At 40.5% G+C, this 18,920-nt stretch overlaps 1 protein-coding gene across 2 annotated transcripts in view; it reads left to right on the forward strand.

Annotated features, from left to right (window-relative positions):
* HAUS3 (HAUS augmin like complex subunit 3) overlaps window positions 1-18,920 on the forward strand; it is a 38,963-nt gene that overhangs the window by 11,696 nt on the left and 8,347 nt on the right. For both annotated transcript variants that reach the window (XM_089691524.1, XM_089691525.1), the window contains exons 2-3: window positions 4,048-4,966; window positions 13,160-13,599. In XM_089691524.1, the coding sequence (XP_089547650.1) occupies window positions 4,067-4,966; window positions 13,160-13,599 (1,340 nt within the window). In that variant the 5' untranslated portion in view covers window positions 4,048-4,066. The remainder of the gene's footprint in view (window positions 1-4,047; window positions 4,967-13,159; window positions 13,600-18,920) is intronic.

Below are 18,920 nucleotides of genomic sequence, written 5' to 3' on the forward strand. Positions count from 1 at the left end.
ATATTTGAGGTTTACAAGCACTTTAAGGGCTCATTCACACTTGACTGTTTTACCAACTCTTGCCAAATGCCCCTATAGCGTTTGGCAAGCACTGATCCAACGTTTGCCGAGCGTTTTTAATGCTCGGCAAACGCCGCATGCGCGGTTCAGCAGCGGTTGCTAGGCGTTTGCTGAGCGTTAAAAAGGCCCTACAAATGCCTATAATGAAGTTTGAATGGTGTTACTGCTCCGCACACGCCGGCTGGGCGTTTGCGGAGCGGCACCATAGACTAGAATACGAGGCTTCAACGCCTCCTGACTCGACCAGAGGCGTCTGTTTTGATGCGACGCTAACGCTCCCGTTAGAACAGCACCATGTGCAGAATCGTCCGAGGCGCTTGGAAAGTGGTAAAAATGCTTCCGAAATGCCTCTCTGCCACCTGCACACAACACTAGTGTGAACGTAGCCTAAGCCAGCCATACATAGATTGAAATGTGGATCGATCAGCAGGTACCAGATGAATTTCGATCTTTGAATGGGCACCCTGGTTGCACACAAGTCGATCTGTGGAATGACTTGTGTTAAACCAGCCCATAGGGTTTTTCCCAAATGATTAACACTGCTGGCTATAGCCAGCAACACTAATCATTGCATTCTGCTGGCAGGGAAGGCTGCCCACTGGCAGAATACAATAGCACTGCAGGAGGGATTACAGTCAGTGTTGATGGTGGAATCTAGCCTTGGTGGAAGGAAAGACAATTGCATAATCTATGGCCTGCCTTACTGGGGCTCCCTCATTGGCTGGGCCAGTGGAAGGTGACTGAGGTTAGATTTGAACTAGGGGAAGGTTATAACAAATTAAGACTAGTTAAGGAGAAGCACGCAGAGGAGGACGTCTGACTAAAGGAGGCATACTCTGTGGTCTAATCCTAGACATGCGTTTTACTGTTGTTGCTTCCTCCGTGATTATCTAGTGCACAGGTGTCAAACTGGTGGCCCTCCAGCTGTTGCCAAACTACAAGTCCCATGAGGCATTGCAAGATTGACAGTTACAAGTATGACTCCCAAAGGCAGAGGCATGATGGGACTTGTAGTTTCACAACAGCTGGAGGGCTGCCAGTTTTGACACCCATGTTGTACATGAACACCCCTGATCTAGGGCCGCATGTGCACACGCCTTACTTTGATGGGCTACACAGGAAAATCTGCTCATGGTTCCACTTGTAACTAGATACTGCAACAGTCATAAATTAAGTAAACTTGATTACCATCTAATCACAATATAGTGTGAATATAAAACAAACCCCAATAACTTAAAATAATGATCATGATCCCTGTTGAAAAAGTCGGATGTGACGAAACGCGTCCGGGGCACGTGACGTGGTGACGTAGGTACGCTCTTCCGGAAGTGCGGCGACGGCCATCTTTGATCCTGGTACATGCGGATGTGTTTACTGCAATCCTCATGGGGTTTTGAGGGACTGGGAACCCACGGCAATCACTCCTCCCTCGGTGAGATAGTGTGGCAATCTATACACTGGCGATGAGAGGAAGGATTGGGAACATATCGTTTGTGAAGCTGATGTTATCTTACTTGAATGTAAGTTGCTACAATAAAGTGTTATAAGTATTTTTTACATATACTGATCCATGGTCTGTTATTGAGGTCTGTGGGAAGTGGCTGGAAAGGCTGAAAGAATATCCTTAAAGTGGAAGGCAATACTCAGACCCTTGATATCATTGTGAGGGTAACTATGAACTCTCGTTGGTGGTATGCAGTGGATTGACTCCTAAGGCTGAGGGCTATCCCCGTTTTTTCACGGTTATGGTGGCACAGTTATTTTTATGTGCATGAAACACGTGTGGCACAGTTGTTTAGATAATTCTGTTTTTGAAGATATCACACATGTTGAGTTTTTCTTTCTTGAGGTATATGAAGATCGGGTTTAAAGTATATCACTAAGAATGTCGGAAGATATGAAGAATTAAGATATCACAGACAAAGATTTTTTGGGACTCCTTTTTTGTGGACTCTTTTTTTTTTTTTGTGTTTTTTTGTTTTTTTTGGGGGGGGTTTTGATTGTGATATTTATATTTTATTTATTTATATATTTTTTTCTTTCCATTGTTTTATTTTAATTATTTACTACTTCTGGGTGATTATTTTAAGTTATTGGGGTTTGTTTTATATTCACACTATATTGTGATTAGATGGTAATCAAGTTTACTTAATTTATGACTGTTTGTACTTCAGGGGAAGGATTGTGGTAGTAACTTGATGGGAATTTATTTATTTTGAGAAAGGATAGTGCTATTCCTTCTATATTAGATACTGCAACACTTGGCAAACAAATAGAGCAATCACTGTATTCGCTCTAAAATTATGCACATTTTAGGTTGATATCAGATGGTCGGCTGTGCTGCTATGGATCCTGTCACTGGCGATTTGTTGAACGCAACTGTGGCAGCATCGCTAAGATGCTGCCTTTTTGTCTATATGGAATCGTGCTCTTTGTATAAGGCAGCAAGCTGTTCCAGTTATTAGCAATCTAGAATCTGCAGTGTTCAAGTCAGTGACAGAGCAACAACACACTTAAAGCGAAACCTTACTCACCTTGGATTCAGGGATGTGGCGTCCTGGAGCTCCCCGCCAAGTTGCTGACATCTTCGGGCGGTTGGATTCCTAATTGAAATCACCGGCCATTTTTATTAGCCAGGCAGGGATGACTATACTCCCACTTCAGTCAGATTCTGCATTGCCAAATTTGTACATTGAGCTGTGCCTGCGAGGCTCACTGTACAGAAGCACACAGGCAGGAAGGTAACTTTAATGCAGAAGTGACAAAGCCTGGCTCTTCTGCATTAAAATTTCTTGTCTGTTCGCCTTTTTGAATATTTATCTGAAATTCCACTTTAAAGATTAAGTTCACCTTTGGAACATGTTACATATTCCACCTATTTTTTTAGGGTGTAACCTGTTCCCATAGCCGCACCCGCCACCCTTCCCCGTCCACTCCCATCGTGTAAGGGGGAACAATTCCCCGTATGGGGGGGACGCTTCCCAGTGTGGTCTGTCACTTGAAAACAGTTTGGCCGTGTGGGGCTCCACCTACAAGTCCCAACAGCCTCAGTGGCTGTGGGCTTGTAGTTTTCAATGAACTACCATGGCACTGTGGAGCGCCGTGGTAGTTCATCGAAGCTTCCTGTCCGTATATTTGGTTGCTCGTACATGCCGTACAGCAAGCAGATATTCTGATAGGTCTGCAGGAGTGTAAAAGGAGAGTGCAGCACTAAAAATACTAAAATAAGATTCTATTATAAAGGTATATAGTCCATATAATAAATAAAAATGACATAAAAGGTATAGATGGTTAGCAGTTCAAAGGTGACTTTCCGTGTTCCTAAAATGCCAATTTCCTTGATAAGTCGGTGCTTGTGCATTTAGTTATAGAAGAAATGCACACTCACCGGACGTGCAGTATAAATGTGCATATAGATAAATATCCAGATGTCATCAAGGATCAGGGACAGGTCAGGTGTAGGAGTAACTTCCCTCTAAAAGTGGATGGATCCTGGGGCTTTAAATGATGATCCAGGGACAGCCAGAGCTCCCCTTAAGGAATGGGTGGGTGCAGCTCACAGGGTGTATAGGAGGCTCCCTCTCTGGATACTGGAAGTTATGTGGTTCTGGGTGTCTGAAAATCAATACTTTTCACATGACACTAAAAAGCTGTCTCTCCTATGCTGAAATAAACCCTCATCCAGATCTTGCTACTGAAAACCCCTGTATCAAGGTTTCTTCTTCGTTTTATCCCTGGGTACTTCTCTGCGTCTCCAAATCCGGATCCCAGATCTCAATTACTTCCGCCGTCCAGGAGACCTGCACGGCATCAGCAATCTACTGAACTTGTGCAATGCTTTGGACAAAAATAATAAATGCACATTTTTTTACCTGCAAAAAAGTGCATCATTTATTGTCTAAAAGGTGAATTTATATTTTAATCCAGCTGCAAAAGCCTCACTTGTGATTACGATTCTGATTGTAGTTCTTTATATTTACTTTGCAGAAATCTTATACTGACAGTCATGAATCCTGGGGATCGATTTGTCCAGACTTTGCGAAAGCTAGGTTATCCTAAAGCCCCCAAGATGGAAGGAGAAGACTTTGACTGGTTATTTGAAACACCTGATGCCAAAAAATTCCTAGACTGGTTTTGCAGTACTGTATCAGAGCAAAATGTGATGTCTGATGAAAAACTGCAGGCATTTAATGAGATAAAGGACTCTGGCAAAGCTTTCCTGGATGAAAAAGCTTTAGATGAGGTGATGAAAACCTTCAAACCAGCTAGCTCGAAAGCCACTGCAAGGGAAGAAGTGGCCATTGGGAAGCTTGAGGAAGAGCTTCAAAGCCTGAAAAACCTAAGAAGTCTGCATATACAAAGGCGCAACAAGCTTCAGATGATGGGATCGGCCAATGTCCACTCACACCTGAAATTCAAGGATAGGGAAGAAGAGGAGGCCAAATCGCTGAACAAAACCCTGAATGCCCTGCAAGTCTCAAGTAATAAGCTGAACCATGAACTGCAGACATTGGTCGAAGGAATTCAAAAGTTGATCTCCTTTTATGCTCCTCAGGAAATGGGTTCTACAGCATCATCTCCAATTTTCCTCTTTCAGGTTCTTCTAGATAAATATTTATCTTGTGAGGAGCAAAGCACCAACGCCTTGACTCTCTTTACTAAAGAACATTTCTTTGAGGGTCTTTCTCGATGTATTGAGGGTTCAGAGAGTGACTTTCAGCTTGTTCAGCTGGATGGAAACAGTGAGACTGACCCTGCCCTTGAGGACAAATGTAAAGAAATGATGAGAATTCAACTGGCGTACATCAGTGCCAAACACAAGCTGATACAAGCAAAGGCCAAGAGAGCAAGTCTGGTGACAGGTCTACAATGGGTGGAAAATAATGCAAGTGCACCCCAGGGTGTGGTAAGTCTAAGGCATATAATGCACATGACACATTTATAAGTATAGTGATGTTCAAAGGTTTCTCAAGATAATGGAAATTGTAATCTAGGTATAGATGTACTTTTGTGCTAGATCATAGTTTGAAACCATGTTAAATATTGTAAATCTACTGGGCCTCAGAACCCCGTACCCAAGGTGATATTTACTGCTACTGTTGCACAGCAAGCCAATGCTACACAGAAGCAGTGAGACAGACTTCCTATAAGGTTGCAGCCTGGTTTATAAATGACTCCCTCAGTTGCTCTAAAGTAGCCCTACCACAGTATAAAACCTGCCCCTATCGCCAGGGAAAGTAAAAATCCTACTTTGCAGTGGGGCTGGACTTGCAGTGCAAGGGTTAAATTCTCATTTAGCTTTCAGGACAGGCAGGAATGGCAGCTTTACTTGCCTGATCCCTAGGCAGCCAGCAGTTCTCTCTCCCCTCCTCCATGCCTTGTCTGTGGATTGTCCCTTGGTGTCCAATGCAGGTCTATGGGCTCTGCATTGGTCTTTATGTCAGAAGACCTGCCATTGTTGAAACGGGGAAGTAGAAACTGCGGGACCACTCTAGAAGTGTGGAAAGAGCCTGCAGGGGATCAGGTTATAAAAACTGATTTTTGCCAGTCCCCTAGACCTAAACAAGCTTGTAATCCTTGCAGTGCGGGAGAAGCCCCACTGCGGGGGGTGCTTTTTACTTTCCTAGAATTTCAGCTTTAAAATAAATCTTATCTGCAGTGATAATTCGGTGTCAGACCTTTGCAAAACTCTGACTGCCAAGGATTGCAGATGTAGGAATAGCAAATACACTTTGAAATTGTCACGTGTACTTGACTAAATTGGTAGCAGTCTAATTTTTACAAAAAAAATTGCATTTAATTTTGTTGATAATGTGCTTGATAAATGTCTTTCTGAGTACATTCAGTATGACTTCATTAGCTCAAGATTCTGGTATCCAGTGTGTGTATGGTGTATGATCGTGCACCCAGCACCTCGAGCATTGCAGACTTTTTTTTTTTAAAGCTGAATTTTACCTATAACAACCTGATAACATATGTTATTTAGCGAGGAACATACATTCCACATTAATAATTATGCTACCAAAAGTAGTGTGTGCTGTAAATTGCGTCCAGCATTGTGCCTGTTTCTTTTCACTGGAGGCTGCCATTCTGCTGAAGCCCAGAGCAGCAGTGAATCTTTAGTCTGTCAGCAGATCGGCCTCTGCAAATTCAGCATAGTAAACTATATCTAAGATCTAAAACCAGGACAAATCTCAATTAGTCACCAAATACAAATAAAATCAATAAAACAAGTGACGTTCCCGGTCACCATGGTACTACTTCAAACACCCCACCCGGGAAGCTAAAATATATAAACAAATACCCAGCGCCCAAATTTGGTATTCAATCCAAAAGTCCCTAAACACTTTCTGTGAAAGTCCTTCATTCTTCCAAGGTTCTCACCGTGAATATCCGTGTCCTATTCTTATAACACCAAGATGATATGCTCCTCTTCCTTCTTTCATCAAATGTTAACTCCTCATGCAAAATATATATACAGTCATGGCCGAAATTGTTGGCACCCTTGATATTTCTCCAGGAAATCATGTATTTCTCACGAAACGTATTGCATTAACACATGTTTTGCTATACACATGTTTATTCCCTTTGTGTGTATTGGGACAAAACAAAAAAAGGGAGGAAAGAAAGCAAATTCGACATAATGTCACACAAACCTCCAAAAATGGGCTGGACAAAAGTATTGGCACCCTTTCACAACTGCGGATAAATAAGAATGTTACAAGCATGTGATGCTCCTGTAAACTCACCTGGGGCAAGTAACAGGTGTGGGCAATATAGAAATCACACCTGAAAGCAGATAAAAAGGAGAGACGTTCACTTAACCTTTGCATTGTGTGTCTGTCTGTGCCACACTAAGCATGGACAACAGAAAGAGGAGACGAGAACTGTCTGAGGACCTGAGAACCAAAATTGTGGCAAAATATCAACAATCTCAAGGTTACAAGTCCATCTCCAGAGAACTAGATTTGCCTTTGTCCACAGTGCGCAACATTATCAAGAAGTTTGCAACCCATGGCACTGTAGCTAATCTCCCTGGTCGTGGACGGATGAGGAAAATTGATGAAAGATTGCAACGCAGAATAGTCCGGATGGTGGATAAGCAGCCCCAAACATGTTCCAAAGACATTCAAGCTGTCCTGCAGGCTCAGGGAGCATCAGTGTCAGCGCGAACTATCCGTCGACATTTAAATGAAATGAAACGCTATGGCAGGAGACCCAGGAGGACCCCACTGCTGACACAGAGACATAAAAAAGCAAGACTACAGTTTGCCAAAATGTACTTGAGTAAGCCAAAAGCCTTCTGGGAAAACGTCTTGTGGACAGATGAGACCAAGATAGAGCTTTTCGGTAAAGCACATCATTCTACTGTTTACCGAAAACGGAATGAGGCCTACAAAGAACAAAACACAGTACCTACGGTAAAATATGGTGGAGGTTCAATGATGTTTTGGGGTTGTTTTGCTGCCTCTGGCACTGGGTGCCTTGACTGTGTGCAAGGCATCATGAAATCTGAGGATTACCAAAGGATTTTGGGTCGCACTGTAGGGCCCAGTGTCAGAAAGCTGGGTTTGCGTCCAAGATCCTGGGTCTTCCAGCAGGACAATGACCCCAAACATACGTCAAAAAGCACTCAGAAATGGATGGCAAAGAAGCGCTGGAGAGTTCTGAAGTGGCCAGCAATGAGCCCAGATCTAAATCCCATTGAACACCTGTGGAGAGATCTTAAAATTGCTGTTGGGAAAAGGTGTCCTTCCAATAAGAGAGACCTGGAGCTGTTTGCAAAGGAAGAGTGGTCCAAAATTCCGGGTGAGAGGTGTCAGAAGCTTATTGATGGTTATAGGAAGCGACTGATTTCAGTTATGTTTTCCAAAGGGTGTGCAACCAAATATTAAGTTAAGGGTGCCAATACTTTTGTCCAGCCCATTTTTGGGGTTTTGTGTGACATTATGTCATATTTGCTTTTCTGCCTCTGTTTTATATTTGTTCCAATACATACAAAGGGAATAAACATGTGTATAGCAAAACATGTGTTAATGCAATACCTTTTTTGTGTGAAATACTTGATTTTCAGGAAAAATATCAAGGGTGCCAACAATTTCGGCCATGACTGTATAAACCGCACACAGTGCATTAACTTTATAAATACAATAAATCAAATATATTACACTCACAGAAAAGTGCTGTAATAGTGCCAAAACTTCACCATGTGCCATCACTCTCAATTTGTAATTTAAAATTCTTTGCTTTGTAAAGGGAGATGAATCTTGTGGATTACTCTATTTTATCGTTCTTCCTCATCCGTGGTAAAAAAATGAGACCACCTGGACTTATGCACTGGATACCATGAAATCCATGGGGTTAAATGTGGAACTTGATTTGTGTTATTTCCAATGTATGCTTTTTATAGGACCCATTGTTTCACTGTGTAAATTAGAGGTATTCTCACTTTTTAGTAGTATGGGATTATTATATCCCTCTGTTTCTCCCCTTTTGTATGCTTGGGTCTATATCTACATCTGTTGTACATCTGTCAACATTATATTTTGTAGGGATTTATCTGCTGTCCTGGCTGAGCTAGCTGATCCTCATTCTGTATGACACACATAGAGGTTGATGCAGCTACGTGTTAGATGGGTGTGGGATCTTCGTATGGAATATCGATTAACCACATTGGGGGGACTATAGGTTACCCATTGGATATAGTTATCACTCTGAGATATATGTCCATGATATTACATCTTGGGTGTGGTTACTCATTCTATATATTGATTAGGACGTAAAGGGTTGGTATAGTTATTACTTATATGGGGATGTCTTATATTCACCACTAGGGGCCATATTTAGATTATGTTCTGATATTTGTATTATATATCAATTCGCCACTAGGGGGCTACGTAGTATGATTATTACGTTTTTAGGTATTCTGTATTTATTTAGGATTGTGTCTTTTATATTTGTAGTACTTGTTATGGAAGGATGCAGTACTGGTTTAAACCCAGTGCCAGTTAGCCCTTTTGAAAGATGGTGATTTCATATCCCGGTGTGGGCGGAAGTGTATTATTTAAGAGCCAGCCGCACATCTGACGCGTACATCCTTTGACAGTCATAATGACGAAACGCGCCAGCCGCTAACCGGAAGTTCAGTTACGGCCATCTTGGTGGAGGTCTGAGGAAGGAGCTGTATATTAGACGCCGATATACACTACTACACTGTAAGCGCTTTTTTTTAATAAAATACATTTGTTTATTTGATTTGCTACACTATGGTCTGCCTATTTTGGTTTGATTGTATGTGACATCGGGGGAGCAGCATATCGGCAGGAGAGAGGACCTTCTGAAGTGTAGCAGATATTTTAATTCCAGGCTTCATACTTTAAATTATCTGAGCAATTTTACCACGGATGAGGAAGAACGATAAAGGAGTAATCCACAAGATTCAAGTGCTAATAATACTTGTGAGCTAATATGGTGATAATCAAAAATGTGCTATATTAATCAATCATAAAAAAACAAAAAATAAATACACATGTGGTTCGCTAGCTCAATACACTAACTCATAAACAGTGCCAAAATATCTTAATAAAAATTATTTTGTGTTATTTACCCATACTAAAATGTGATAGTAAATGAATAAATAATATCAAACTAATACAATTTTATGATTAATGTGCATGTGCAAATGGTGTTGGGGAGAAAAAAAAAATTTTTTCAATATGATAAACAATTGTGATCTCCAGAAATGTCTGTATGCAATGAACAGTCCTCTTGAGAGATGGGAGAAACCTGTGATAGTCAATAAGTGGACAATACCAATAAATACTGCTCTATTATGCACTCGCCTCCTTGTTAGCCCAAAATATTAGGCTAAAATCGCTTTTGTCCTAAAGGACAGATGTAACTAATCATGCTCCAAACAGTCCTTCAAGGGTAATTCCTCATAGTATATGAATATTCCACCTGATGGTTCTCCAAATATATGCTCACTGTGCTGGATGAGGATGGATGGATGTCTCACCTCCAGGGATCTATCTCTCCTCTTATCCCTTCCAGAACTCCACATACATGTTTGCCAAAAGAAAAGAAGAAGAAATGGTGCATTATCCTTTAAAAACACTTTAATATGTCAATACAGGTCCCACTCACATTTTGAACAATAAAACCATGCCTCTAGTAATCAGCCTCTGTGTCCACAAGATTCATCTCCCTTTACAAAGCAAAGAATTTTAATTGGAGGGTAAGAGTAGAAATTACGCATTGGGAGTGATGGCACATGGTGAAGTTTTGGCACGATTATAGCACTTTTATGTGAGTGTAATATATTTGATTTATTGTATTTATAAAGTTAATGCACTGTGTGTGCGATGTCTGAAGAGGAGCACGTCATCTTGGTGTTTATAAGAATAGGACACGCAAATATTCATGGTGAGAACCTTGGAAGAATGAAGGACTTATAGTATGAACGTTCACAGAATGTGTTTTAAGGACTTTTGGTTTGAATACCAATTTAGACACTGGGTATTTGTTTATAAATTCAGCATAGTGCCTAAAAATAGAGAGCAACAGAGCATAGGGACGTGATTAAAAAAAAGAAAAATGTGAATTTCTGCAGTGCCTTACATCTTTTTAGTAAGACAATGAAAAGGGCAAGGGTGACAAGCAAAGTGCAGTTAGCGATCGACAACAGGTATAACACAGGTTGCTGCCGTGTTTTCGAAAGGGTTGTCCCCTGTGATAAAGGGGTTAAAACAAGACGTTACTAAAGATGGATTAATATCTTGCCATCTCTGCCAGGATTTTTCATTAATATCCGTGAAAATGCATGTTAAAATACGTTCTTGCATGTTTTCAACATTTTTTTTTTTTTTTTTTCTATTGAGTGTTAACACACATCATGACTTTCATGGGCATGTGTCTTGATGTGCTGATATGCACTTTTGATGTTTAAGTGCATGCACTCTCTTATTATATCACGCCTCGGCTACTGTAACTCCCTCCTCATCGGCTTACTCCACTGCAGGCTATCCCCGCTTCAGTCCATCTTGAATGCTGCTGCCAGACTCATCCACCTTACTAACCGCTCCGTATCAGCCACCCCTCTCTGCCAATCCCTCCACTGGCTTCCGATTGCCAAACGGATAAAATTCAAACTGCTAACGTTGATGTACCAAGCTGTTCATAATACTGCCCCAAACTACATCACCGATCTTGTCTCCAAATACCACCCAAAGCGTACTCTCCTCTCCTCACAAGACCTCCTACTGTCAAGCTCCCTGGTCTCCTCCTCCCATGCCCGTCTCCAGGACTTCTCCACGGCTTCCCCCATCCTCTGGAACTCACTACCCCAATCCATCAGACTATCACCTACTCTGCTCACCTTTAGGCGCACTCTGAAAACCTATCTATTCAGGGAAGCCTACCCCGCCCTCAGCTAATTACAGAACTCCACTCTTCCTACCACTCCATCCCCCACAGCTATCTCCTCCTGTACCACTATACCCTCCCTCCTAGATTGTAAGCTCCAAGGAGCAGGGCCCTCGAACCCTCGTGTATTGAACTGTATTGTTGCTGTATTGTCTTGTGTATTGTCTCCCACCTTAATGGAAAGCGCTGAGAAAACTGCGGCGCTATATAAATCCTGTATAATAATAAGTGATTTTCAGTGAAAAATTGCATCAAGCCACAAAGTGTGGATCCAGCCCAAACAATGGATACATGACCTTTGCATTCCAGTTTAAATCCTCTCACATGCTGCTAGTGATTGCACACAAACACATGTAAAGAATAATTTGTTTGGACTACTTTTATAACCTATTCTGTATGAAGCTATAAGCATTCTAGTCAGAAAGCGTAATTGCCAAAGGTATACACCACACAGCTGAGCCCAGAATTTATGGTCTGATGGCATTTCCACAGATCCATCAGCAATGTTAACTAGCTGAAAAGTAATTGCTCTTTTATAGTCTATTTACCAGAGAGCTATAAATCTGACTGCATTGTTTGGTATTATTGGTTGAAATCCTAATACTCTGTTTTATGAGGGTAATACAGCATTTAATGTGCTTTACAATTTAGAAAGCTCTTAATGTATGTGGACACATTCCAGAGGTTCAACATCACAATGGCACTGAATGAAAAAAGCAACCGGGTCCACCTCTATCAGATGACTGCAAATCAGTTACTCTGAATTACCCTTGCTGCTTGATATACATCATTGCATAGCCTTCTATTCCCATCATCTAAAAGAGGGGTGGGCAACTGTGGCCCTCCAGCTGTTGGTGAACTACAAGTCCCATCACTCCTCTGCCTTTGGGAGTCATGCTTGTAACTGTCAGTTTTGCAATGCCTCATGGGACTTGTAGTTCTACAACAGCTGGAGGGCCACAGTTGCCCACCCCTGATCTAAAAGGAGGAATGAGCAATGATCATAAGTGAATGCCTTTGGTCATATTATGTAGAACTATTATGTTCAACTTTCTGGCAGCCTCTTGAACCGAAACTAAATGCTTAAAAAATATAAATAAATATAAAAAGCAGCATCGCTGGTAAATCTAAATACAGTAATACCTCGGTTTACGAATTTAATTCGTTCTGCAGGACTATTCGTATAGCCAACAATTTATAAACCGAAATGTCGTTTCCCTTAGGAATGCAAAACCAATTTAATCCGTTCCGGAGATCAGAAAAAAGTAACTCTACTAAAATACTGCATGAGTTATTTTATCAAGTCATGCGGTATTTTAGTAGTGACAACCATGTGTTAATGTTTCAGCCATCAGCTGGGTTCCCCACTGACAGCTGAATGTAAAAGAATTGTCGACAATTAAAAAAATAATTTAAAAAACGGCGTGGGGTCCCCCCTCCCATCATTCCAAGCCCTTCGTGTCTGGTATGGATTTTGAGGGGAACTCCCACGCCAAAATTCTTTTTAAAACAACTGCGTGGGGGTCCCCCCAAATCCATACCAGACCTTTATCCAAGCATGCAGCCTGGGAAAGGGGGGGACCTTGCCCCCTTGTTGATGTAAAAAAAAATAAAACTACTTTTTATAGGTGCTGTTGCTGATTATTATTATATATATTTTTTTTTTTTTATGAAGGATGTCAACAAAGACAAACTAAAGGTCCGTATTGCAAGTTTAAAGGAAGAGTCAACCCAGATTGAGAGCCATATTGCTGCCACTAACAGAGACACTTTGCCAGTGCTGGTTCGGGAGAGCGCCCAGTTGCTGAATATGCCAATTGTGAAAGGAGACTACGATGTGCAGATTGCCCATCACAATCTATACCTATCAAGGCAGGACTTGGTATGTGATCATCTGATGAAGCAGAAGGCCTCCTTTGAGCTCCTCCAGCTGGGATACGAATTAGAACTGAGGAAACAAAGAAATGTCAACCAGCAATTGCAGATGATGATCCAAGACCTGAAACAAAATGCAGAAAAACTGGAGACAAGGCTACTGATGATGTCTGACGACACTTTGTTGTTGGCAGACAAACCCAGGACTAACATTGACTCTAAAGACACATCTGCTCATGGGTATGTATATGATTTACTACCTTCTACATAGTTGCTATTTGTTGTATTTTGGGATTATTCTATGCCATAGGAAAGGAAAATGGAGCTCAAGAACATAAAAAATAAAATGTAAAAATTTCCAAATAGTGACTTTCTATCAAAATCGCAAAGTAGGCTATGGAAGAGAGAGAGCATAAAATAGAAGAGGAGAAAGTAGCAAAGGCAAAAAAGTCACTTCAGTCCCTTGGTTTATCTGAACCCTAACATGAACTTCTTGTATTTGCTCCTTTTTAGTGCTAATAGCTATACAGTTGAAAGCGTTTTTAGGTGTGTGTATGTGCGGGGGAAAAAAAAAAAAGAAAATCCAGTGAGCTTGTAAATTTCTGTGCTCTCTGCCTGTGCTGCACAGAATTCTCAAGCAGTGTTTTTAGCCCTGCTACCTTCTCTTCTGTGGACTACAAGCGTTTTTGTTTTTTTCTGCCAAACTGCTGCCAGGAGGAAAGGCATTTAGAAGAGCTTGGCAAATGCCCTGTGTACATGGGGCTACCATTCAAAGCATGCCTTAACCACTTGTCCTCCCAGTGGATTTACCCCCCTCCTGACCAGGCCATTTTTTGCTTTACGTTAACTGACATGCAACACTGCAACCAAATGAAATTTATGTCTCCCCCCCCGAGTTGAGCTTTCTTTCTGTGGTAATTGATCGCATGTGCGTGTAGTTTTTTGTTTGTTTTTTAATTTTCTGTTATGAAAAAAAATATACAAATTGGGGGGAAAAAACAGTATTTTTGACTTTTTGCTATTAAACATGTCCAGTAAAAAAATTTTGAAAATCAAATTTGGGCCAAAATGTATTCTGATACGTGTCTTATGGCGGTGTGTGTGTGTGTGTGTGTGTGTGTGTGTCAGGGTGGATTTGATTTAAATCACTAGTCAGTAAGGCTTGATTTAAATCCTAGTTTTCTACATAAAGACTAATTCTTGCTGGTATAACTTTAATATGCAAGTAGATGAAGATTTTTAGAATAACTTTTCATATTAGTTTTTTTATCCCCAGTTTAATAGGTTAATCATTCATATTTGGACAACTTTTCTGTTGTACTTAGGAAGGAGAAAAATAATCATTACCTTAATAACAATTTAAATAGATTTATTCAACTGAAACAATAACATTCCAGCATATATTATTTGCTTAAACAAACATCCATGTTTGTTAACTAATTTGGCTAAACAAAATCTATATATTTTAAGAAACTTAGACTGTCAGCCCCTTCCTCCTCCTCACACTTAGTCTCACTTTCTTCTTGTGCAGATCTATTCCACTCCAAACAATCAGAAAAATATTGTTTCTATTCTATTCACTGAACTTCTTGAAACTTAGCACTGAAGGGGTTGATTCTGTATTCATAGGTTTGTAGAAGTTAGGATGAAGGTCTTTTTCTTAACTCTGTTCATGTTATAACATTTTTGCTGTGAAGAGGCATGTGATCTCCGCTGAGTCAGATTCAGTTTTGAGAACTGCAAAAGTAAACCAATCATCTGTGATAATATCTTGTAGGCAGAGAAACTGCCCAATAATCTTACAAAAACCTCTGGAAGAGCATGACATTGTGAATGGATTCATGGAATTTATTTACCAAAAACATTAAACATATACAGCCTTATTCTACATAATTAAAAAACTAATCTTTATTTCATGATGGAATAACCTTTGGATGGTAATATATTTTCCTCCAAAAAGCATTTTATTTAGAAAAAATCTGATTTAAATCAAAAAAATCCAATTTTGTTGATTTTTATCCACCCTGGTGTATATATGTGTGTGTGTGTGTGTGTGTGTGTGTATATATGTATATGTATGTGTGTATATGTATATGTATGTGTGTATATGTATATGTATGTATATGTATATATATATATATATATATATATATATATATATATATATATATATATATATATATATATATATATATATATATATATATATATATAAAAAATTAATAGCAGTGATCAACGACTTTATAGTCAGACTGCAGCGGACCTTCTGACACTGGGGGGAACTGACTTGGTGTCACTGACATCCCCATGACACCAATACAGTGCTAAAAAAAAAAGCACTGACACTACTAATGGCACTGGGCAGGAAGGGGTTAACTTCTGTGTGCTGTTTTACTCTGTGCTGTGTCCGTGTGTTTCACTGCTATGCACGGCCATCCAAAGCAGTGTGCATGAGCTGACAGGGAGGAGAACTTTTTAGTTTACAAACAGTTCTCCCCGTCGGAGATGCCGGGCGCCAGCAAATAATCACCGGCCGGGACCTGGTGGTTGACAGCTGTGGCTGCCAATAATAGGGCCTCCTACCCAGAAATGCAAAATCACGTGTGTACCTGATTTTGCGCACCTGTGCCGCCCTTTAGCAGTATTTCTGCTATAGGGTGGTCGGGAAGCTATTTAAATAGAACGGTTTTGGGGAACCGTTAAATTGATGGGTTTAGCTCCACTTTTAAAGTAAGGAAAATACATGCAAATGAGAAGCCTGTGTGGCTGGTTTAGAAGATTTGCATTAGCGGCCCTTCCAGCTCCAGAAAGACAAATCCTAAAGTGACTGTAAAGGCTCAAGGTTTTTTACTTTTGTGAATTCTTTGCCTGAAGATAAAAAAACATTCTATATGCAGCATCCCCCCTTATACTCACATGAGCCCCATCGTGATCCAGCAATGTGCACGAGATCCTCAGCTCTCCAAGGACTCTCCCTCCTCATGGGCTGAGACAGCAGCAAGACCCAGTGGCTCCCACTGCTGTCATTTAGCCAGCGAGCCAATAAGATAGAGAGGACAGAGCCGAGCCACGGCTTTGTGTGAATGGACACGCAGAACAGCTTTGGGAGCAAGCCTGTTTGGGTGCCCCCAAAGCAAGCTGCTTGCTCTGGGGGCACTAGGCAGGAGGGAGGGCCAGGAGCACTGGTAGAGATTTGCAGATTATATATGCAAAACCACTGCACAGAGCAGGTAAGTATGATGTGTGTTAATTGAAAAAATAAATTTCCTTTAGCATCCCCATAATGGCATGTAGGAAGAGATCAAAAATGTTCTACTTTTTTTTTTTTTTTTTTTTTTTTAATGTGACCTATAAAACTGTACAACTCAACTGAAAAACAAAGTGAAATCTTTTAGGAAGGGGAAGTAAACAGAAAAACTAAAATAATGTGGTTGCATAAGTGTGCACACCCTCTTATAACTGGGGATGTAGCTGTGTTCAGAATTAAGCACTCACATTCAAAATCATGTTAAATAGGAGTCCGTACACACCTGCCATGATTTTAATATGCCTCTTATTAACCCCAAATAAAGTTCAGCTGTTCTAGTAGGTCTTTCCTGATATTTTCTTAGTCGCATCCTACAGCAAAATCCATGGTCTGCAGAGAGCTTCCAAAGCATCAGATGGATCTCATTGTTAAAAGGTATTAGTCAGCAGACGGGTACAAAAGAATTTCCAAGGCATTAGCTATACCATGGAACACAGTGCAGACAGTCACCAAGTGGAGAAAATATGGCGCAACAGTGATATTACCAAGAACTGGACGTCCCTCCAAAATTAGTGAAAAGACGAGAAGAAAACTGGTCTGGGAGGCTGCCAAGATGCCTATACCAACATTAATCTGTTGCTGCCAGCCTATAGCCAGATGGCGGCCGGGCAAGCAGCTCGTCCCTCCGGGTGGATGCCTTATGGCATCCTTTCAGGTATGTGCAGTTTGCCTGCCCGCAGAGCCGTGCAGCGGTGCGATCTGTCACCGGCCGTGTACCTTGGACACGGCTGATGACAGATCTGTGTACCAGCCCCGTTGCCAGTACCATGTGACCTGCTGTGACCAATCACAGTAGGTCACATTGACAGTTGTATACAATGGATGGCTTCCTTTCATACCATCCATTGTATACAAGTGTGTCTAGCTGTGAATGGTCACAGCGATCACATGCACAAGCTGAGCCAATCACAGCCCAACTGTGTCATGTGATTAGCCGTGGCCAAATCACAGTTAAGAAAAAAATCCTGAATGAATTGATTTTATTTAGGTAAATGCTTGCTTATAGCAAAGTAATTCTCTGTTATAAGCAAATTGTGTATATAAAAAAAAGAAACCGAAAAATCTGATCACTTCCCCAAAGTAGTACAATGTTACTATGGTAACATACTACTTTGGTCATAGTGAAATATGAAAAAAAAATCTTAAAGAGAAAAAAAGTAAATAATAAAAAAAATTTTAAAAAAATTATACATTTTTCTTTTCTTTTTTATCACCAGTCAGTGTCCCTGATCACCGCCATGCCAGTTATATGATGACGCTGTACTGCACTGGTGACAGTATGTAAAAACAAATAGTGAAAATCATTTTTTTTTTTCTTTTCCGAAAAATTATGGCAAAAAAATTACAACTTAAAAAAACTCGCCATGCCTGTTATGAAGTACGTCGGACTGTCTACTTTGCAAAAAGGGGTCATTTGGGGGATATCTGTACTGTTCTGACATTCTTGGACCTCAAGAAATTAGATTGGCCGTCAGTACTTCAGGATTGATCAATATTCAGATCTATACCATAGTTTGTGAACTCTATAACTTTCCTACAAACTAAATAATAAATACTGATTTTGGTTATTTTCACCAAAGACATGTAGCAGAATACATTTTGGTCTAAATTTATGAAGAACAATTATTTATTTGCAAACTTTTGTAACAGAAACAAAGAAAAATGTGTTTTTTGGGGTTTTTTTTCAGAGTTTTTGGTCTTTTTTTGTTTAGCAAAAAATAAAAACCCCGGCGGTGATTAAATACCACCAAAAGAAAGCTGTAGTTGTGTGAAGAAAATGATAAAATTTTAGTTTGGGTACAATGTTGTATGACCGCGCAATTGTCATTCAATGTGTGTGAGCGCTGAAACCTGAAAATTGGCCTGGGCAGGAAGGGGGTATAAGTGCCTGGTATGGAAATGGTTAAAGGAGCTGCAGGAATATCTGGAAAGTACTGGCTGTGTGGTATATTTATTTCAGGTATTTTATATAGTGCCGTCAATTTATGCAGCGCTTTACACATATATTGTACATTCACAGCAGTTCCTAACCCTCAAGGGGCGTACAATCTAAGGTACATCTGACAACAATCTCCAGTATTCTTCATATGTCTGGACTATGGGGTAGAGCAAGATGGAAGCCTTTTCTTACAAAGAAATACCCGAGCCCAGCTAAATTTTGCAAAAACACATCTGAAGTCTCCCAAAAGCATGAGGAAAAATGTGTTATGGTCTGATGAAGCCAAGGTTGAACTTTCTGGCCATAATTCCAAAA

Source organism: Staurois parvus, unplaced genomic scaffold, assembly GCF_062004578.1.
Source record: "Staurois parvus isolate SC_StPar_1 unplaced genomic scaffold, SC_StPar_1.0 ptg000564l, whole genome shotgun sequence".
In the NCBI taxonomy this organism is placed as follows: Eukaryota; Metazoa; Chordata; class Amphibia; order Anura; family Ranidae; genus Staurois; species Staurois parvus.